The 23,408-nt window shown below is 46.1% G+C and overlaps 1 protein-coding gene across 1 annotated transcript; it reads left to right on the top strand.

Moving 5' to 3' along the window:
* Positions 1-1,201: 1,201 nt before the first annotated feature.
* LOC308040676 (tumor necrosis factor alpha-induced protein 2-like) lies at positions 1,202-12,534 on the top strand (the record flags this gene model as incomplete). The annotated part of the gene is made up of 11 exons (XM_080344901.1): positions 1,202-1,520; positions 3,419-4,046; positions 5,713-5,827; positions 6,981-7,106; positions 7,981-8,081; positions 8,241-8,339; positions 8,533-8,656; positions 9,596-9,718; positions 10,581-10,736; positions 11,871-11,992; positions 12,393-12,534. The coding sequence occupies 11 exons, from the start codon at positions 1,202-1,204 to the stop codon at positions 12,532-12,534; spliced, it is 2,055 nt and encodes a 684-aa protein (XP_080201027.1).
* Positions 12,535-23,408: the final 10,874 nt, after the last annotated feature.

Below are 23,408 nucleotides of genomic sequence, written 5' to 3'. Positions count from 1 at the left end.
TTCATTTAGCAGCTTTGGGAAAAGTCCAGCCTGGTTAGTCCCTGCTGTTGGGGATCCCTTACTCCCTCAGCTGCCCCATTTCACTGGCATTTCTTTCTGCACAAGCCACGTCCTGCACTGGAGCCCCACATCTCAATATAAACAGACTGGGCAATAATTGGTCCCAGGTGTGTGAAAACACCCAACAAGTTGGAATGAAGTTGCAAGAAGCTGTGCTGATGTTGCCTTGTTTGGGATGCTGTAGACACCCTGGGAGCATTTTAAAAATGAGATTACATAGACTGTGAGTGGGTTTGGGGGGTCTGAATGCGTCCTTGAGCTTGTGTCTGCCACTGTAGAGATGCAGGCAGCACACAGACTGTTCAAACCATGTTTCTGACTGATGTTTTTGGCCTGAAATAATACACCTAGTGATGTTTGTATCAGGAGATACTGCTGTACTTCCCACAGTCCCATCCTTTTAACCATGGTTCTCACATTCCTGATGTTTCTGAACTCTCAGCCACCTTCTCTGGGAGCTCTCCTACATGAAGCTAAGAATTTTATTGCTGATTTCCATGGAGACACAGTTCAACAAGCAGGACTTTTTCTCAGCAACAGCTGTTGCGTACCTGGCTTGGTAGGCTCATCTCATTTTCATGTTGTACTTGCAAAGTCAGTGTGCATGGGTGCTTCCACAAACAGATTTGCAGCCAGATGAGCAGAGATCAGCAAAACTAGGCCCTAAGAACGGTTTGAATTGATCCTGATGCCATATAAAATATGGGAGTTTGGTGGCTGTTTTGAATAGGGACAGGATGCTTGTCCCACCCCACCCGTATCATTCGTGTGCAGTATCCACGCTCATGTCTGTACTCCCACAGCTCTCCAGTATCCAGAAAAACTCAGGGTCTCAAATCAGACTATCTGCATCACCCTTAAAATCACTCATCGATTCTCTCTAAGTTATTGATTAAACCAGAGAGCTGCTTCCATGCTCTCAGTTACCTGAGGTGATGTTGCTCAGGAGCTCTCCTGCAGAGCTGTGCTCATACCAGACCCGTGTAATGCTCCCCACACTGCCCACGCAAGGACAACTATTCACAGATTTATTTTTTGTTTTAATGAGCAAGCACGCTGCCACATTGTGCCATGGTAATTTTTATGCAAACTGTTGTAATCTGATCAGATTTTTTTCTGAAATTTACAGGCTAGAAGGAAAATGATGAAAATGTTACCTTTTTTCCAAAGTGGTCCTATTGGAATACGCAATGGATCAGAGGGTTGCATTGGTGCAAACAGGCAGCTTGAAAACCCTTCAACATCAGTAGCTGAACCTTCTGGAGACGAGATCTGGTCCAAGGACCAGGAGAAGATGAGTGAAAGGCCAGAGGGAGCTTGCAGACCCTCACGTGCATCTTCAATCACGAGCAATGGGAGCTGCACCTCTGCTGGAGACAGTCTTGAAAAGGGGAAGAAAGGAATAAAGGGAATGCTCACAAGTGCACTCAAGAAGATGAAAAAGACCAAGCCACCCAGTGGTAAGCACTCCTCCTTGCACCACCCCATAGGCCATAGTTATCTCAAGAGGGGCTGCATGAAGTAGTGAATTGTCCCCTTGAGAAACAAGGGCACTGACAGATCAAAGTGACTTGGCCGAGGATCCTGAGGAAACATGGGCTGAGAGGGACATGACATCAAGTCCTGGTCCTTTGGTACTAAGGGCACACTGGTTGAGGAACTGCCAGTTTGAAGGTTTTCTGTCCAAAACAAAACTTATTTCTACCTCTTATGGGGGCACATGGGTGGGTGGCTGAGAAACCAAAGCATCCCTCTTTGTTCCTCCATTAAACCACCACCCTGTGAAATCTCCTCTTCCCCCAGGGACAGCAGAGAGCAGCGCACTTAAGTCTCTCCTGGGGCTGATATCTGAACATACAACTCCTCCAGCCACAGGCACTGTCCCTGCAGGGTGCTTAGAGAGACAGAAAAATACCTGCTCAGAGAAACCCAGAACTGGAGATGAAAGTTCCCCTTGACACTTTCAAGGCTCACCTGCCACCTCAGGTGACGCATCTCGTTACTTGGTTCATAAACTTGGAAAGTTATACTTTAAAATAAGTTCATTTTTCAGTCCTACCTCCTTTACTGGGGACTTCTTCCACAGTTTCAGTGTTTTAGTACAAATTATCTAATTTCCAGGCAAGCCTTTACCTGGCTAATTGGCTTCTCTTTCTCCATGTGTCAAATGTTTCCCCTAAGTGGTGGTTTTCCTTCTCGGCCTTGAATTTGCTCAGCTAAATGAACGAATGAGTCTACTGAAAACAGGCCCTTTGTGCCTTTGTCCGTACTCCTGCATTGTCCCATTCCCAATGTCTTTTTTTTTTTTTTAATAAAGCAACCAGAATTGCAGAAAATATTCCAGATCAGATACCACCAATGCCTGGTACAACATGTTATTAGTATCATTTTCCAATCTTAGCTGGACCTTCCCCACTGGATACATCCTCGAGTCATATCTGACATTTTTGCCATCATCTCACAGTAATGATTTACTAATTCTTTAGGCACCTCTTTTTCCTCCTCCATCTCAAGCTGATTCACATCTGTTCTGCAGCAGAAAATCTTATTTGTTGCTAAGTAACTTTTGTTCTATCCAATTCGTATCTTATACTTTGTGCTATTAAATTTCAGTCCATTCGCTATTCAAGTTATCCCATTGTTCCTGTGAAATACGCCAAGCCCTCGGTTTCAATAATGTCTCCCAACTTTGTGTAATCAGAAGATGCCAATAGGGCACTCCCAGCTTTTGTGCCATGGTCTCTGAGGAGAATATGAAGTAAGATGAGTTTTGTAGATAATGTGACTTTCTCCACCCAGAGTTTTCCTTACAAGCTTTACACACCTAACAAAACTAATTTTGGGATATAACTTCTCCAGTTTAACTAATAATCTCCCAGATTACACCATATTGAGTAACTGGCAGTAGCCCAGATGAGATAGTTCAAATATATTTATCTTGCCCACTAAATATGTCCTCTAAAAATAATTTTTTTAGCTACATCTTTCTGTCTACATTTTTTTCTAAAGCCATGCTTCTTACTTGAGATCATATTAATGGTAAGTGGGATAATAAACAAATAAATACCCACAAATCTACATTTTGGAAAAAAATGATGGGTAGGACATGAATACCTGTCAGTATGTAACACACTGGTGATGGGTATTCAAATTACCATTGCCCCAGTTAGAGGCAGGCTAGGAATAATCTGATCTTTAAATAAATAGAAAGATTTTCTATATGGTAAAGGAGCCTAAGATGTAGCATTATAGAAATATAAACATGTTTTTTTTAAGTATTCCAGAGACATCATTTCATATCAAACAGAAATTTAAATCTTCACTTTTGGGTAAAGAAAGGCTGTTCTTTTTTCACCAGTCAAACAAGTCATGGATCTCCTTGAAGAGCACAAGCTTTTTGATGCTGCTCAGCACCTGATTGTCCTGGAGAAGAGCCTGTCTAGCAAAAACGAGGAGGGACTGAACACCAGCCAGCAGGACATTGAGTCTGTCTATGAAATTCTGAAGCATAAAGTCTTCAGCATCTTGAAAGACTCCGTACTGCTAGCGAGAACAAACCCCGAACTGCTGCAGCAGGCAGTAGAGGCACTGAAAGAGCAGGAGAAAGAAGATCAGAACTACACATCAGAGAATCCACCTGACCAAAACCTGCAATTTAGACCGAGAAAATGGAAAGACCTTTGGATGGCTACAGTAAAGGAGTCGGTAGAGACTCGAATGAAAGACACGAGCCGCACTCCTAGAACTGAGAACCTCTCTACAGTTGGCCAGAACCTCCTGCACATGGGAAAGACAATGAAAGAAGATTTGACAGTAGTTGTAAAGTATATTAAACAGCTTTATCCTCCTGAGTTTAATGTGTTCAGCACATATGCAGAACTCTACCACAATTATTTTGCCTCCCAGGCAAAGAAGAGTGCTGAGTCTTATCTGGAAGACAAGGATATTTACCTTCTCCTCTCATGGGTGCACAACATTTATCCAAAGTAAGTGAGGCTTTCGTACATGTTTATCCCTGGTGATCAATACAGGTTCACTGCCTGCAAAACCAGACATTTGCTTTGTGATGCAGTCTGGTACCCGGCTAGGTCTTGGTGTCATTGGTGTTGTGCTGGTGTACAACACTTGGCCAGGAGAGTCAGAAGGGACATGCTGTAGGCTGCTAGTTTATAAACCAAGGGCTGACCCTACCATGCAGGCTCCTGGGCAACAGACACACACAGATGTTTAGGGCTTCAGTTGTGGGGTAAATTGGGCAGGTTCATTGACCTGATTTCTCTTCCAGTTGCATAGCTGAACTCATTCTTGGAAAATTTTGAAATTTCAGCCCTCTGGACCAGAGGGCAGCCAATAAATTGAACAACCTGAGACACAATTATCCTGGGCACAGAGGATGTTGTTTAGGCATCACCCACAGTTTGTGCGCCCCTCCAGGTTAGGAAACCAAAGGGTGAGACCCTGTGAGAGGGCATCATCAGCCAAGGGTTACCTTTCATCCTCACAAGCCCTGTGTGTTACAGAACTGAAAAAGTCCCTTATTGTGGCTTATAGTACTGGATGGAGAATTGAGGGTTCTCGTTTCCTGGGTGAAAACCAGTAAACACACTAGCAGCGTTTTTTCTGCTGTCCCAAAGTCATTCAACCTTCATCTCCATTTTTACTTGTTTCAGTGACAGAATATAATGAGTCAGTGTTAATCCTGGAAGTTTTCCAGAGCCAGTCCTGTGCTCTAGGTCAGGATATTCAGGCCTGAACCAGCATGTCTTTGGAAATCAGTAGCTGTGAAGAGCAGGGCTCAGCCAGAGCATAGAATCATAGAATGTCCTGAGTTGGAAGGGATCCACAAGTATCATCGAGTCTCAACTTCTGTCCCTGCATAGGACACCGCAAAGTTCACATCGTGTGTCTGAGGGCATTTTCCACTGGGGACAGTGTTGGCCAGGGCTGGGGCTGCTTTGCAGGATGTTCCAGAGGCCAGGTTCAGGGACCACCTCTCTTCATGGCCAGCAGTGAAGGGAGCAGCGAGGAGCAGCACTCGATCAGAAACAGCCCATGTGTGGGAAGCATGGTGGTGTACCCTCGTGGAGCTGAACCATGGGCAAACATGGGAATCAGGTGATTTCCAGGGTTATTTTTTGCAGCTTCCAAATCACCCCCCCCTACAATTGCTGGCCCAAGCCCCCCACAGCTGGCAGGTCCCTTCCCTCGAACTGCTCAGGAGCACACAGCTCACCAGCATGGGGCGGGGACACGACAGCAGGGTATGAAGCCACCCACTCAGTTCCCAACTAGCCACAAAGCTAGCCCATCAGCTTTTCATCTGATCACCTCTCTATATTCACAGAGAGAGGCTGTGATCTGTGACCAGTCCCTCCTGTTGCTCTGGGTCCCCCGTACCCAGCGCAGTGGTCGGTCCTCAGGAGGTTGACAGGACATGACTCCATTCCCCAGGGTTGCTCTGGGTCCCAGCCTCACAGGTCCCACCCCTGGCACAGATTCAGTTCCTCCAAGTCCTGCCTGGGCTAAGGACAATGAAAATTTCCATCTGTTTTTTTCACTGATATCCTCAAAAGGTGTTAGTGATTTGCATCTACAGCTGTCTTGAATTATACTGCCCTTGGAAAATATGATTGTTTGGCTTTTTCATTCCAGAGATATGAGAAAAGATCAAGCTTTAGCAGAGGAGTTGGAAAAAGTTAAGCTTGGAAGCCTTTTGCCATCAAATTTGAGCGAAGAGCTTGAAAAGAAATACCTTGACAGTGAAGAGGTGAGAAGATGTTCAGTCCCTCCTCTTCCCTTTAGTGCTCCCACATGACTCCTCGGAGCTCTGACTTGTCCTGCACAGTTCTGATCTGTGAGCCACACACCCTTACAGAAAGAAGCAAAGCAAGAATGCTTTTGTTTCTTTTTCGGGGACAGGTCAGCTTTCTGCTAGATGGGACTTGCTGAGCAAACTTGTGGTTAGCTCAGCCTCCTGCCCTAGGAGTCATCAGAAAAGAACCGCTCTGTTCTTGCAAACCTTCTGGTAGGAGAGTGGAAAAAAAATCAAACTACAAATCTTTATGGGTAACTTCCCACTTGTCTATTTAATCCCCAGAGGGATTTATGCTCCCTCGCACAGATGTTGGATTCAGAATTACTTCTGGTCTCTGCAGCAGTGCCAGGCCTTGGGTGAGCACAGAGCAGATCTGGTCTTGAAAGATCTGTCTCTTCAATGGAGAATCACCTGGTCTGCAGAAAATAACAGCTACTCTGTTTTTTGCATCACTCTTGCCTTAATGGAAACAAGAAGCAACTTTTACAGTACTCCCATAGCTTAGTGCTTTTTGGCATTTGGGGCTGGAATTCCTGGAAAATGAGAAGACAAGTTCCAGGTTTAGCTGTAGCCCGTGATGGTTTGCAGATGGGAGAGGTGGGTGTGAGAGCTGCAAAGCACGCAAACAAGGCCCTTGGTGATCAGAGTTTTGTGCCAGCCACCATACAGACCATTTCCAGAGCCTTGCTGCACAGTGTGCATGCATACAAGAGGGGTCAGAGCAGAGAAAACCACAGAACATTTTGTTTCACTCTCTGGAGTTCATAGGACGTCAGAAGTACTCATGCAAAACAATTGCAAAACCAGGCCCAGAGGGCAGCGCTGGGTTTACACACAGGCAACAAGCAGGGATGTAGATCTTGATCTTCATTCCTACCCTGAAATATTCAACATGCAATTGCATAGGTGGATATTGTGAGGGGGCTGTCGTTGCTGCCATGACCTTGTGGATAAGGCATCTCCTAACAAAGAGCTTTTCACAGCCAGGGCCAAGGAAAAGGTCTGCTCAGCCAGACAAATGGTGGGTGGGTGAGTAAAACCTGCATAAGGCAGGAACCGCCGCATCCACTTTGTGGTAAATGCTGTTGTTCTTCCTTCCCTAAAGGCTACTATCAAAAGTTCACTGAGCAAATGTTTAGATAAAGAAATCCAAAGATGGAAAGAAGACAAAGAACCAGAGAAACTAAATGGACATTTTCAGAGCGAACTACTAGCAATATTTGTTATCCAGGTAATACAGATATATATTCAAAATAAGCAATTGCATCCTGTATGGATTTAGGATTTGAGACTAACTATGGTCAGTGCAGGAAAGCAAAAGGCCAAGTCCCTTTTATAGGGCAGTAGTCGAGGTGGGTAGCACAAGGGAGCCCAAACTCATGGTCTGCCATGGTCCTGGTCTACCATGTGCTGGAGACAAACAACTCTATAACCAAAATGAGCAGGAAAGCTGCCTTCATTTCTCCCTGTACAGTCTTTTCTGCACCTCCAGCTGAAGCCAAGATGTTAAATATTGGATAATGTAACAGTGGAGAGACGAGAGACAGGTTTAGCCGAGCGAGGAAGCAGCACAGTGCCCTGGCCTCGCTTGCTCCCTGGGGGACTCTCACAGGCAGAGATGCTCCAAGTGCTCATGCCCTTTCCTCACACCCAGCATGATCCCTCTTCTGGCAGGAGAGGATGAGTAGTTTATTAAAAAAAAAAAAAAATAACCCCTTCACATTTTGAGGTGGTGCTTAAATTGTTTGGTCTTTTTGTTGCTGTTGGTTTTGGTTTTTTACTGCAATCATATGATATTCAGCAAAAAAAAGGCAAAAGAACCCAAGTGTCACTTTCCCCACTTTCTGAGATATTTAGTAGGCTTTCTTTAATGCTTCTTTCTTCTTCACCTCTCTTCCTATTTCAAAATAGAGTTCAAAATTGGCTTGAGCACACCAAACAAGTATAGCTGCCCTGCACAGTCCCTGGCTCAGGCCCCAGGCAGAGATGCAGAAGAGCTGGGCGCAGTTACTACGCTTAAGGATCTGTAGCTTTTTTGTCCAGCAAACCTGGCCTTTTTGGAGCATTTAAAATTGACCTTGTTTGTTTGTTTGTTTGTTTGTTAGAGTATCTACAGCGGCCAGAAGCGAGCCGAGGACATCAGTGCGGCAGTGGGCGAGGAGCTGTTGCATCGCCTGTCAAAGGAGCTGCCTGCCTTCCTGAGAAGGTGCGGTGAGGCAGTGTTGGGCAATGCTGGGCAGCATCAGGCAGCACCAGGCAGTGTCGAGAAGGATCAGGCAGAGCTGGGCAGCATCAGGCAACAGGGCTGGCAGACCCCCCCAGGGCAGGCACTCACTCTCCTCTCCTCTTCCCATCTCCCCTCCAGCTACAAGGATGCTTTTGAAGACTTCAAGGAGAGAAGCAAGAAGCACAGATACTATAAGCCCATACTGATTGCAAATATTAACAACTGCTGGAATTTTAGGTAAGGGGCCAAAACAAAAGGCTTTGCTCCTTCCTCTGCAGGCAACAAATAGTAGTATGATAGGGGGGATGTCCTCCAGAGTGGGCAGAGGAAGGTTTGTCTGCCTGCAGAGGAAGGTTTGGAGACCTCTGAATTTCTGTCTCTCTCTGTTTTGAGGACAGATTATTCTGATCTTGCTGATATTTCCTTGCAGAGACTACACAGAGAAAAACATGCCAGAAAAGGATGACAATAAAGCCAGTATCCTCAGCACTCTCGGTGACATTGAAAACAGTGGCTTTGACGTGCTGCTTCAACAGCTGTTTGTGCAGCTGAAGGTACCATATTCACAGCCCACACTCCCTTCCCCATGGCTCAGCATGTTCTCCTGCCCTCCTCTCCGTTTCCCAAATGTCTGATTCAAATGCAGCAAAGTTCAGAAGGGCTATGAGGCAGGTCACCTCCCACCATCAGTCAGAAAACTCCAAATCGCCTTGAACTGGTCCTCATGCCTGCAGGCAGACCAGGCACAGCTACAGAGGCATGACCATGCAGAGGAACATAAAACCTGCTGATCACGTCTAAGATAACTGCAGCAGGAGGGAGAGTCTCAACCTGCAAGTGTTTACATTCCAAACTGTGGGAAGCAATCACAAATGACATGAACTGCAATTACACAGCTTTCAGCTTCTTCTTCATAAAGGTGGCCTGAAAGGCACTTCCGGTTCCTTTCTTTTTAAGTTTTTTAACTTTTTAAGTTAAGCAAGTGTGGTGGAGAGGAAGATGTAGGAATCGGGAATGTTCAGCCACAATCTCTTCTGCTTTCTCTGTACGGACATTTGGAAGGCATCTGATGGACCAGGGCTGCTTTTTTATTGTGCTTTTTTAACTTTTATATTTATTTGCTGTGGGAAACAAAAATTATGATTGAAAACATCTCTTAATGATTCATATTTTGTCCTGATGGTTCCATAATTCTTTAATTAGACAAAGTGGTGTTGAAAAAAAACCACATTAAAAATGTGGAAATAAAAAAGGCATCTCTAATATGAGCCTTTCAAGTCCTCGAGTCTTCTTCATTGTAAGGAACCGATAAAGGGGCACAAACCTTATGCAGCCTCCTCTTCCCCTGCCCCCCATAAGTCATTGTCACACATTCCTACACAGGACTATGCGCTGAGCTGTTTCTGTGTAGAATACTGTACATATAGAAATGTTAAATATACATGTCTATAGAATTTGCTTTCAGGGAACTAAGCAGATTTTCCTTCTTTCAGCCAATGTATAAGAAGTTTACAGAAAATAAGTGGGACTCCAGCAATGAAATTATGAATGAGATAATTAAAACCACCAGCAAACATATTTCAGACTTCCGGACCCTAAAGGATCCTTTCTACCATGTAAGTCCAACAGATATATCGGAGGGATTCTGGGATGCCGAGGCTGCATTTTCAGCTCTGATCCTCCACAACTGGAGTTGCCTTGGCCCGTGTTAAGCTGGCAAGCTGGCCTGGCATCAGAGTTTACCTAGATTAGCCATATAAATCTTACTCTTCTCCAGCAGAAACAGTCTGCTGTAGCTCTGCTGCAGCATTGCAGAAAAAAACACCCTTGCTGTAGAGAAAGTACCCTAGGGATCACCCAAAATTTGGCTTTATTTGTGTATGGGTTTGGTTTAGCAACATTGAAACCTGGATGCAATCGTGTGGTTCTGTCTTATGGCTCCTTTGATAACCCTAAGGACTGGAGGAGATGGATGCAAGTGGGACAAATCCCAGATAACCGAGCCACAACCACATTTTCAGTGATGCTGGAGTATATATGAAACATCACCATGTAAAAAAATATTTGATTTCCTGCCTTTGTCTTTTCAGTAGCTGAAACAAAATTATGATGTTTTGTCTATTAGAGAGAGGAACAGGAGGAGCAGCATGAATTCCTGTTTCTGTGGAGTACTGCTACTTCTTTTCTAACACTTTAGATGTTTTCTGTACTTTCAACTCTTCCCAGAAGGAAACAACATTTGGAAATTTGCACAGTTCATTACTTTGAATACAAAGAAATTCTCGGCATCTAGGATGTCCTGTAACCAGTCATGGGGAGGTTGGCAACCAGCACTGTTCCTCACGTGTTATCAGCAGCAGGCATTTGGTGTGGCATGTTTTACAACATCCAAAACGTTTTTGTCCTACATCCACACACACAGTTTGCTTTGTCCACAAGCAAAAGATAGATGGATGATCCCCATCTCCTTCCCAACAGGCTATCGTTGAGAAGATTCACGCCCATTTGGTTAAAGAGTACATTGTGAGGCTGCTGAAGAGGAAAGTCAGCCTGAAAACTCCAGCACAACAGCAAAATCTGGCCCAAAACATCTCCAAGAATGCTGCTGACCTGGAAGCCTTCTGCACCAGCAATGTACGTGAGTGCTCGCTGTGTCTGCAACAGCACAGGGCACGGGCACACTGAAAAACAGGAAAATAAATTTTCTGGGACCTCTCATTAACCTTTCCAACTCAGCTTAATTTCCTGGAAGGCAGGACCTTAGACAGAAAGAGATTTCTGAGTGCCTGTGGGCAGAAAGGCTCCCCTGCCACCAACCTGCCCTCCCCTGCATGGAGAGCCATTCTTTTGTCTTCCTTTGTCCCATACGCCGTGGTTTCCTTTTGAAGATTTATATTAACAGGGTCAGTAGATTAAGCTTAACACTGTGTTTCTTTGGTTTCAGTACAACTTGCATAGAGTCTGGGCTTTGACTCTTCCCCCTTGCTCTTGATTTGCCTTTCTCTGCTGCTTTTAGGGCAGGCAGGGGCTGGAATGGATGGTGCTGGGTCTCTGATACACGAGGGTCTCCTCCACCAGAAACCTTTGCTTTTTCTGCATGGCTGAAACATCCTTCTCTGTCCTCTAAGATCACCTCCCTCCTTTCACACCTCTAAATTTACCTGCAAAGAAGCTAAGCCAAGCCTTATCTTTCACCACCCACCCCGTGTAAATTTGACTCTAGAAGGAACAAGCCTGAGCATCACTCGGTGTGGGCAGGAGGTGCCTTGGGAAATCCAACAGCCAGAAAACAGGTCCAGTTAGGGCTTTTATGTGAGTGGGTAGGGAGAGGATTTTGGCAGTACCTGGAGATGCTAAAGGCAGGGATGTGTGCAGAGCTGGCAGAGCACAGTGCTTGGCAATGAATTACCTTGCCCATCAGTCTTTGTGCACACAGCAGGCAGCATGGAAACTCAAAGAAAGGAAAACATGATGAGACATGCAAGAGCAGAGAGAGTCTGTTGAGGTGCGTGCAGAAACCTTTCTTATCACAAACCCTACAACACTTGTGCAAGAGGATTAAAAACCACCACAAAACTAATCCAGTTTCTCCAAGGCTGGCTCAAGCTTGAAACATCACTGAAAACAATGAGACATCTAAAATTACTGCCATGTCCTTCCCTACCACCAGGAGCCTGCTTTTCAGCACCCCTGGTGAAATACAGCTCCTGGGCTGGGTGGAGGTTTGCACCTCCAGAATACCCTTGTGACCACTTTCTTTTCTGGCAGGGGTCTCAAGCCAAGTGGCTGAATTCAGCGCTCCCCAAACTGGCTGAAATAATCCGACTTCAGGATCTAGGCGCTATTAAAATAGAAGTTGCAACACTTGCCACAACGTACCCAGATATCCGGTAAGAGACACTGAAACAGATTTGCAGATACTTGTGTGGAATTTTAATTGGGCCAGGAAACAGTCAAATATGGGTATAGGCGGGGTTCATATAGCCTGAATCCGTGAAAACGGGTGGAGGCTCCCTGCCAGGCTGTGGCAATCCCAGTGTCATTGGACAACAAAATAAACTACTAAAAAAGCCTATTTATATATTCCAAATTCCAGCCTGATTTTCTCCTTTGCCTTGGAGATTCCCTACCCCAGACCTCCTGGGGCAGTGCTGGATCCCGTGTAGCATCACCAGATGCCAACTGGGGACCTCAGTGCTGCTGCAGGGTGGGGGTCACATCCTGGCACAAGGGACCCAGCACTCGGAGATCTGCCAGAGGAGATAACACCTGCCTGTTTCTCTTTCACAGCAAAAGGCACCTGGAAGCATTCCTGTACATCAAAGCCAACTTGTCACGCAGTGAACTCAAAAGCATCCTGGGCTACTTGGCAGACAGCACATCATCCACGACACCCGGGGCCTCGCTGTTCTGCAGCATAAATGTGTCCTAGGCCAAGGCACCCCTTGCCACCAGCCTTGTGCCAGACTGTGGGCTGAGCTGGGGATGGAGACCATGCCCTGGGGCAAAGCACAGCGAACACTGCCACCTTTTCCTACGGAAAGTACTTTGTCCTAATCCGATGTTAAGCATCTCTATGGGAATCACTGCCAGGAAAAGGGGACACCCGTGGGAGGTGCAGTGCTTGCAAGGACCAGGACTGTTCGTCACAGCAGTCACAGACTGCCACCAAGGTCTCCTTGGTGCCACCATGTTCTCTGCCTGGACACGTCCCTGGTGCTCTGACCTCCATCTACCTCACAGGGTGCCGTGAAGGCCACCTCGTTGACTGCCCAGCTAGCCCAGATTGAGCAGGCACCTCCTGTGTAGCTTCTTGTCTTCTAAGGAAATGGAGGGAAACAAAAACTGAAGCCAAAATTTAGAGATCTTAGAAGCGTCCCATGTGAGCATGCTTGCACCCTATCTGCCTTCTTCTGAGCCGGGCAGGGCTGGCTGCATTAGGCTGATGGGACACCCACCAAGTTTGGGGCCTGGAGGAGTGGTTGCTCAGCCATGGCAGGACTCCTGCTGTCCCACTGCTCTGCAGCACCCCCAGATCTGGGTTTGGAGTATCCCCAGCTGCACGCTCTGCCCCATGCCGCGACATTGCCCAGGGACATTGGGATTTCCAAACCGGCCCTGTAGAGCCTGGCTGGTCCCACAGCAGCTGCCCAGCTGGGCAGCTTGTGCTTCCTTGACCTCCGTGAGGTGGGAGCATCCAGGCCCCCAGCAGCCACCAGCCCCTCTGCAGTGTCCCCTTCCAGTTCATCTGCCCTGGAGTAGAACCTACGAACAAAGAGCATGGAGCAAGCTGGCTGCTGGAATGGATCGTACAGGCTAAGCCCCAGCACCTAGTGAAGCACTTTGGGTGCTCTTAAGCATTGTCTATCGAGACAACAACCTTTCCAGACCCCATTAGCATCACAGGCTTTGAAAGGGTGGTGGAACTGGTCTCAGATGCCATTAAAATGTATTGAGCGCCTTGTATACATCACCATTTCCTTCCTCGCTCTTTCTCCTGCTGCTGTGAGGTAGATATGATGTGAAAACACAAATGGGTCTGTTGTGAAACTATGTTTTGTTTTATAGCCCAGTTTTTTGGGAAGCAAATCACTTGCCAAAACAACAATGTGTTTAGTTGAAGACCTTTCCCTTCTGTTTTTCTCTGTTTCAACTTCTGTATCAGGCTATAGAAAGTTGTTCCGAAAGGAAGACATATAATGACTGTGCAAACCATGTAATGTATTTATATGCATATGCAGTATACCACTGGTGTATTTTTGCATCCAATTTTATTTTTTCTCAGTTAGAGACATTCATTTGCAATGTTTATATTTAAACAGTATTCAAATATGCTAGAAAAGTGACTCATTTATTCTGTCTCTGGCTGTTGTTTACTGCCTTGCCACATGTAGTCCAACGTACTCCTTCAAAGGGCCAATTCTTCCACTCTTCCCAGCCTGCTTTGGTGAATGTCACTCATCAGTTCCAGGTAGGGAGGGTCCTGCTGGACCCCAGACAAGCTGGAAAAGCAGATGTACCCTCTGTTTGAGCTGTCTGTGGGTCCCATAGCCTGACTTTCCTTGCTCTTTGGAGCAAGGACTGTTGTATGAGCTGTGTTTATGGTATCTGGTATAACAAGGTCCAAAACATCAGCCTCTGAGCACTACTGCAGTCTTAATGTTGAATAATAAAAAGATATGTATTTGACATATATCTCATCCTTACTGCTCTGGCATCCCCCTTTCTCCATTTCTGTTGTCTCCTCCTGTTCATATGAGCCTGTAGCAGATGCAGCCCACCAGAATTTGGCCCCAGCTGGCCCTGCTGACCCCCTTTTACCCTCATAGCAGCTGCTATTAAACCTGTGGCTTTGCTGCTGTCTTTGGTGAGATGGATGCAGGAGGAGTCCTCTGCTGACAGAGTATGTGACAAAGCTGTACACTGGGTGAAAAACAGTGCTTTGGTTTCAGTCTGCTGCCTGGCCATGGGTACTGCAAACCTTCCCCTCCTGCAAGCACACTCACACTCCCACAAAACTTCATATGCACGCATAAGGTAAAATCTTATTACACATTATTTAAACACTTAGCTACAGTTTAAAGCCAAGTGATAACTTGTGACAGTGCTGAGCACTCATGACAACTGTTACCTATTGTGCAACATTTCATTTGCTAATTAGTGAAAGGTCATGCTATAAATAATTGCATTTTGATTTAGAGATCTGTTAAGGACCTACAGAAATGCATCATACAAATGATTATGCTGGTCTTTAAAAAAAAAAATTCCAGCTAAGTAAGTGCTCAGAGGAAAATAGCGAATCTATTTATATATCATAATTAGGATGGGTAGGAGAAAATGGTTTTCATTCAAATTTCATGTGCCATATGGAACTGCATTGTGCAATTGTCTTCATTCTGCTATAAAACCCCAGCTTTCAGCTCTAATGAGCCTGAGAAAGTACCGTATTTATCTACCTGTATGACTCGACATTTACAATGGCATTTATTTATATGTGGCATATTACACATAGCCAGGTATTTTCAGGAGGTTGCATGAATGTTTTTTATAACAGTGTTAGACTAATACTGATAAATAGCACTCCTATAAACTAACTAAATGAAATTTTCTGAGGTCAGTGTGGCTGGATTTGCTTTATCATGCAATCCCTGCTGATGTTGATGTCTGCTCCTCCTTGGAGGCAGAGCACCTAGCCAAGATGAAAAAAATCAATTCAGCTTTATAAAACAATTATGAAAGCTGGTTCCTAGGCACAGTTGCTGTGTCATTGCCAGGTCACCAAGTCAGTTCTCATCAGTGCCACCAGCACATCAGCCTGCATCAGGCATCACATTGGACATGGATTGAGCTCCCTACCCATCCACCCCACCAGGCACTTCCATTGTTTGGTAGAAGACCTGCAATTTGCAGGGCAAAAGACACAGGGAAACAAAACACAGCATACCAGAGGTGAACCAAGGCATCACTTGCCTCCTCCACTCCTGCAGGACCCATCTGCTGCGCATCAAGTCCCTGATGACACCTGATCAACTATTGCCCTTGCTGCAGGGGAAACCAAAACCAGCCAGAGAGCTCCTGGGCTCCTCCCAAGGGTGGGCATGACAAAAAACAAAACAAAAAACCCAGAAACCTTCTGCTGGAGCCTGCTGAGAAATTTTGGCATCTCCACACTTGGAAATGAGGAGTTAAGAAACAAGAATGCCTGCAATGCCTCTTCTTTGAGGCAGGAGATTCTCACCAGGATCCCCTGAGAGATGACAGCACTGGACTAAAGGCTGTAGGATTTATTGGTGTGCAGATTTTAACAGAGACAAACTAGACCAAGGTGCTTTGGTAACTGGGCCTTTCTGAATTCAGCCTGCATCTCCGGGGGGACAATCTTGGCTTCATGGACAGGCACAGTGACATGCACAGGTGACAAAATTCCTCACCTACTAATCAATGTAAAACACAAAGAATAGGTACAATTATGTATTCACAAAGGGTGTGGCAGCAATTTGCTGCCCTCCATTTGCAATTTAGCTGTATGAACTTTAACAGGAGAAAACCTAGAAACCTCAGTCCAGTGGGAAGAGACCATGAAGCCTGGCAATGCATGGAGCATCCTGAAGGAAAGGTGCACCTGCAGGGAGAGGAGGTGGCAGAGCCTCCGTCCCCAGAGGAATTAGGGCTCACAGCTTCACATGCTACACTGCCTCCACTTTGCATAGCTTAGATCAAAAGCCGGTTCTGGGGACCAAATGGTCAAGAATCAGCATCACTGAGCATTGGGGAGAAAGGATATTTTGGGAACAGGCTAGAGGCTGGTAAACTTGGGTGTGACACTAGCAAAATCGTGCTTTGTCACACTGTGGATTGAAACCCATGTGAGTAATTGCTGCCTTCCTGCATGACTTAAAAGAGGATGTGGCCACACCACCCACACTGATATTCTTGAAATACAAAATAGCTCTTTTATAGCCACAATAATAGAGATGGCAGCTAACGCCAGGTGATTTCAGGAATTACTCATCAGTGCAGCAGCCACAGATTTCAGATGCAACTGCACACTGATGGGAAGGGAGGTGAATCTCACCTTTCGGAGGGAAACCAGAGGAAGTGAGGCGGAACAGATACACACATCAGGCAGTTCAGGTGCACATTACTGGAGGAAGGTTCATTGTGTTTTTCAAAGCAATATAAAGTTTTCAAGGCTACTGTGAAGTGAATGTTTGCACCTACTGGACACCATTTCTCCTTGCTAAGGGCTTTCTCCTCCAGAAATCAGATTTTTATAAAAGTCCTTTTGAACTGGCCAGATTGGAGGCTTCCCTACAAACCCATTTTTCATCTCTTCTCTGGGTCTTGCCCCCTCAGAGATTTTCAGTTGCTTCTTTCACCTCTCCACAAGTCTTAGATGTTCACCCCAGCCCCCTCTCCCACCACTACCCAGTATTGCCCTTGGACCATGTTCTCCTAACCCTCCCACTCTTCATTCAGCAGATGGAACACACCAGGGCACATTATGTGCCAGCACCCAGAAAGACCATCATTTGAGGATGAGGAATTCATTGCTCTTTATATAAGTAGTTTTCATCCAAATAGGACAGAGTACTTGAGCTGTAATAACTCTCCTAATGGACTAATACAAGAGGAAAACATCATTTAGCAGAAAAGCTGAGCTCTCAAAAGTACTCGTTAATCTTGGAACAGCTGTGATGGGGAGAGATTACCTCTGAAAGGGAGGAGATTATAACAAACCCTCAGATAGAACAATATTGGTCCTGGAGTCTTTAAGAGCTTTTGAGCCCTATCCCAAAGGCTGGAGCTCTATCCCAAAGGCTGGAGGCCAAGCCCCAAGTCTCACTGGCAAGAGCAGTGCAGCCTGAGAGCTAAACCAAGTGCACAGATTTGATAAAATTTAACAGCACTATGTCCTAGTTAACGGAGAGTTGGGTTTGCTCTTTGGTACCATTGCAGTCTCCTCTGCGCTGCACCATGGCCACAAGAAGTGGTGACAGTCATCTGAGCTGTGGGGCAGGGACTGTCATCTTCACAGTCCTGCAGAGCAGATCCCTTGTCTTCGGCAAGGTCCCAGTCCCAGCCTCATGCACTGTGACACAGTCCCTTTGTAATATGCAGGGGCCTATGCAGACCCAAAAAGGTTGGTTGAAGCTACCCACCCCCTCTCTTTTACATGTGGGGAGTGACAGAGGTATTTCCAAAGCCCCAAGAGAGACACTTGAGCCTGCACAATTCTTGCAGCCACCCACTTGTAGAAAAATTCATGCAAACACTCCTGGACCTCACTGACCTTGAGGTCCTTTGGTCAGGAGGTGTAGATGTGACAGGAACATCATCTGCAGAGTCTGCACTTCATTCCAAGGTGTCATTGCTGCGCTGCCTGGGCACAGGTGGTTTACAAAAAGCATCTCTGAGCAGTTAGGCATGTCTCCTCCAGGGTGCTTGAGAAAGGGCGTCCCATTCCACCTCTAAGGAATCACAGGGCTCGGGGTAACTCGAGAGAAGCAGGTAGGACCCACAGACTGGTCCTGTGATCTCACAGGGCAAAGAGACCCGTAAGAGTTAATGCAAATGGGGGGCAAACCAAAACAGCGTAACTCTTGCACGTGCTGGGTGGGCTAGGCTGCTCCTGGAGGAACTGTGCCATCTTTCAAAGACCTTACAGGTAACACTGCTAGCCCTGGAGATGACAAAACACAGCATGAGCAGTAATCCAGAAAACCTTTGCTCTATATCAATATGGGAAACATAGGAGGTGGGAAAGCAGCCTTCATGTACCTGCCATGCCTCTGGCTGTGCTCAAAAGCCTTTTGTTGGTCTTTGTTTAACTGTCCAGGTCAGCATCCTCTGCTGATCCATTAAAATATCATAAAGACTAAAGTATTACTGTGGAATGCATGAACTGCCCAAGCTCTCATTTTTGTTTGATTTGATTTCTCTCCGAATCCTCTCTCAAGGAGCTCAGATTGCTTTTACTTGGGGAACATTTTGTCAGATCAGCACGTACAGCATGAAATCAATAGTTTCTGAAGAAACACCAGATTCATCCGTCATCCATAACAACCTCCTAAGCCAACGTTTCTTGGGTAGAAACCACAGTTAAGAAAAAAGAAAAAGAGGATCCACCTACTTTAAAACCTCATCCTCCAATGCACCCTGTGGACAAGGGGCAAAAGCCCATCTCTCTGTGTAACACTATTTCTGTACAAAATAACACTATTTCTATCAAGGTATTACATTCTTTCATGTGTAAGTTTCTACTCTCTTATATGAACAACTCAATACCACAAGCTTCATTTTATTATTCATAATTATACTAATTGCCCATTTTCATACATTTCAATATAGCTTGACTTGAAAAACAAATTTCTGCTTGCAGTAGTGCGTGAGCAATGCTTCCATGTTAATGTGCAAATTATCATTAAGAGAATCAGCACATACCAGATTTCTGCAATCTGTTTGCCTCTTTCCGTACACAGAAAAAATCCTCATAGGGATGCTTTCAAGAAAGAAATGGAGGCAATAAAATCTATAGGTTTTTGAGAGCTGATACCTGGAGTAGTAACAGATACATAGATCATTTCTTAGGCTAAGACTCCTGCATCACACATGCACACAGTGCCCCCATACAGATGCTTCTACCCTAACAACTGTTTTTCTTACAGACAGTTTGTATCCAGCCTTTTGCCCAGTTGCAACGCTTCAAAGAACACTGGCTTCCCCATGGAAAGTAGCCAAATCGGGGTATTTTGTTTGGCAAACTCAAACCATGAAGTCTGGAATCTGAGAGCTGCTTATGCCAATGTATGAGAGCCCCTTCCCCTTCCCACGCTCTGCCACAGCGTGAGCTTAGATGAGTTCTTGTATGGGGTTTGGTCATTCTTCCTTCTGGTAACTTTCTCTTTAAGAAAAACATCAGAAACTTCACGCCATGCAAGTTCACAGTGTTATAGGAGCTTTGACATATTATGAAACAAATACAAATAATTAGCGGAGGTCTCCCTTGTCTTTTCCAGGTTTGCGAGCCTCCGTGTTTCGGTCATGCAATTCCCATCTAATGTACAAAATAATTTCATAACCAGAAAACATGTTACAATCTTAAAATCTTGCTCAATTTCCAGTACTCAGGACTGACTGGCAGTCCTGAAATCCTGAATTCCCTGAATTCCTAAGTTTTTGTTAGACAAATATATGCAGAGTATGCCCCAAAAGACAAGGGTGGGCATCAGCTCCCAGAGGCTGATGTGACTGGTCCAAGGAGCCACTGACAAGGAACATGGTTGTTCTGTTCAGGTGTTTCACCTGTGTGTGATCAGGGCAGCCTGTGAGGTCTGGTGAAGGAGATGTTCTTCACTGGGGAGGCTGAGAACTCACCCAGGGTCAAGGGGCAGCATCATGTCTCTCAGCAGCAAAGAGCCATTTGTCAGACAGTCGCTGCAGGAGGGGAATCCTTGCCTACGTATGTAAGGATGGGAACCGGCCATTGCTGTAATCAAGTGGTTGTCTGTCTCCTGGATAAGGAAAGAACAGGAAGAGTTCCCAGGAGGAAAGTACCACCTACCTGGATGTCCTGGGAGGATGCCAGAGGACGATGCTGTGTTGTGTGAGAGTGACCTAGCACCAGCACCAGAAGAGGGGACCCAGAGCTGGTCTCTGAGCAAAGCTCTTTACATATCGCCTCTGTCAGAGGCTCCCGAGGGCCACAGGCCAGGATGCAGGAGTGGGAAGGGGTAGGGAGCCTTACCAGTGTGGCATTAGTGCCAGCAACAACGCTTGCACATCTTTCATGTCTTCATTTACATCTCTCATGTGCCATTTGCAACGGTGCTCTCCGGTGGAAGAACAGATTAGGAACACCTGGCTGTGCTTGTGCCCTTGCTTTAACATGCCTAGGGTGACCACAGCATGAGGTGACTGAGTAGCAATGGGTTATCCTGACAGACCATGGCAATCCTCCTCCAAAGACACAGCAAATCCACAATCAGTGGCTGAAGCACCTTAATGCATTGACCCAGCACAAGCACAACATGTGAGGGCAGCAAAGGCATCTCCTGGCGGTCTGGTGGCTCTCTGGTACACAGCATAAGCCCAGGACAAGTGCCTGGACATGGGCAGAGCCACAGGAGAGACGTCACAGCTGAGACTGAAAGCCAGAGAGACACAGCCTTCAAGGTCAGATGACGACCGGTTTAGGACATGTGGCTCTATATTTGGCAGTGACGCAATTAACTAGAAGCAAATGCTTGTTTTCCATTGATCTGTAGGCAGAGCAACCATCGCCAAAGGTAACATGAGCACGGTCAGTGACAGACGATACGTTGTCGAGGTTCAGATCATCTGATTCTCCCATGTTTCTGCATGGTCACCAGTTCTTAATGCAGTTTTACTTCTCTTGGAAAAAAAAAACAAACAAGCAGAGACTGGATTATTTGCCTCCTGCTATATAGCACCAAGCATGCCATGAAATGGTGCAGGATTTCCACAACCTGAGGCAGAGGTTTCCTTTCCCAGCCAGGATTTCTTTGTCAACCTGCAAAGCTTTGGTGCTGTCAGCCACGACTGTGCTACCAACAGAAGCCAGTCTGAGGCTAAATTGCTCTCAAGGGTGAAGTTTCAGGCAGCAGAGTGTGCAGAGCCAAAATTTAGCTAAACAGCAGGAGGAGCCTGGAGGAGGAAGCACCCTGCCCTGCCCTCAGCTGTTGCTCAGCCACAGACCTGCAGATACACCTTCACCGATCTGTAAGTGATCAGTCCAACAAACAGCATCTTGTCCTAAACTCAACCCTGCCTTCAGACACAGTATCCAGAAAACAGAGGCCTTTCTTGAGCCACTTGGCCAGAGCTCTCTCCTAGCCCTGACATTAGCTGCCATCTGCCCAGATCAAGGCCTTTTCTTTATGGCAGTGGCTCAGCATTTGTCTGCTCTCCTGCCTTTGTCCTCCATTCAGCTGAATTCAAGTAGTGCTATTAAGGAAGGTCATAAAGTATCACTTATCATCTCTTATAACCAGATAAAAATGTCTAAATGCTGAACATTATGCAGATCAGTTGAGGGGGAAGCAGGAAGGAAAGGGAAATGACCACAAAATAAAAGATTCTTCACATGCATTGCACAACTTTGGAGCTGTGGGACAGAAGTGCCCCTGACTTGCACCAAGCCAAAAATATGCTTGGCTGTGCCTGCTGGGGACCCAAGGGCTCCTGTCCCAGTGGCTGTTGGTGCTGCACCAGCAGCTCTGCTGGCCACCAAGCACATGCAGCACCAGCTGATGGAGCAGTGAGCAGGGACCTCTATCCCCACCCAGCCCTGACAGATGCTGTTATCTCACTTACCTCTGACAACAACCCACCTAAGCCATGAGGGAAAGAAAACACAAGGATGAGCCATGTTTGTGCAGCATGGGGAGCTGGCCATGAGGAGCTCAGAGCGCAACCTGCCGAGGGCTGGGGCAAAGATCCTGGTCTCACCAGAAGAAGATGTCATGAGCACCAAACTGCCTCCTGAAGCCAGGTGTCAGGGACACATGGTGTTGGTCTCAGAGGGGACCTGGTAGCTCTGGAAAGCACATTGGTCTTTCTCACTTATCACATGGATGAGACAGGTAATTCATCAGCATTGTGCAACCTTTTGATGTCCCTGGCGTGGCTACTCATCTGTGAAGAGGAGGAAACCTTTGCTGTCTTAGCTCATGTAGCAGCTGCACTTTTGGCTAAAAACTACTCCTCCCAAGAGCTGCCTGGAGAGATCATTGTGGGCAAAGAGAGAACAGAGGTGTGCAGGGAGCCCACAGTGGCTGAGCATCCAACAGACCAGCAGCTGGGCAAGTGCTGTCCTCAGCCTCTCTCCCACCTCCACCACGGGACCGTGGGCACTGTGTTTACCCTGCAGAGAAGCAAGGCAGATGGCGATTTCATCAGCCCAGAAATGCACATGCCTCTGAGTCCTCTGTTTCATGTTTCCTCTGCTCTCTCACTTTTCTCTCCCATTCAACATGCACTGTAGCCTGTAGCTCTCTGGAGAAGACACTATCATGTCTGAGGCTGGCTTGTTGCCTGGCCAAACCGGCTTTTCAAAGATAAGCAGAGTTGTCAAGTGTCTCCGGCAGAGCAGCACACACAGATTTCACCATGCCCCAGTTCAGCTGACACAGCCACAATGTGCATCTACCAGCTCAGCCCACATCAAGCAGAAAATGAGGACATCAGGTGTTATTTTTATTGGCTTTCCTCCATGCAGTCAAATTGTGTTTGCTTCACTTCGGATTTGTTTGCTTTAATTTATCCCTCATTACAGGAAAGCATTGGCAAGAGAACTTTGAGCAATCTCAAGTCTCATTAAGTTAACAATAGCTGGGAGAAATCAACCCCAAACAGCCTGCAGAGTTCAGTCAAAAACCTGTAAGTTAATATTATACAGTTCATATTGCTACACCTAGGCTTAGTTTTAACCACACAAATTATTTTGAGTCATAGGTTTCTGCATAGATTTAAGCATGTAGATAAGCTGGTCAGGACTGGGCTTAAAAGCCTTTACTACATGTAGCATGCGCTTTGCTTTATATCTTCGGTACAACGTACTTGCCTACTCCCACTGAAACATGCTTCAGTTCATAATGTATACGGTATCTAGCTGAGTCAAAAAATTCTTAAAGAAGCAGATTGCACTTTTTTCAGGCCAGATGTGTAGCAGTAACTCTGCAGAAATCACATTATGCTCTGACTGACTCAAACCACACTGCTGTTTTGCTAGAGGAAGAAGTATTTGGCCTTGTTCCTCCTTGGAACAGCCATCTAGTTAGATGG

This window comes from Nesoenas mayeri (genome assembly GCF_963082525.1).
Source record: "Nesoenas mayeri genome assembly, chromosome: 5".
Taxonomy (NCBI): Eukaryota; Metazoa; Chordata; class Aves; order Columbiformes; family Columbidae; genus Nesoenas; species Nesoenas mayeri.
Note: the sequence above shows the minus strand (reverse complement) of the source record. Positions and strands in the feature narration are given on the sequence as shown.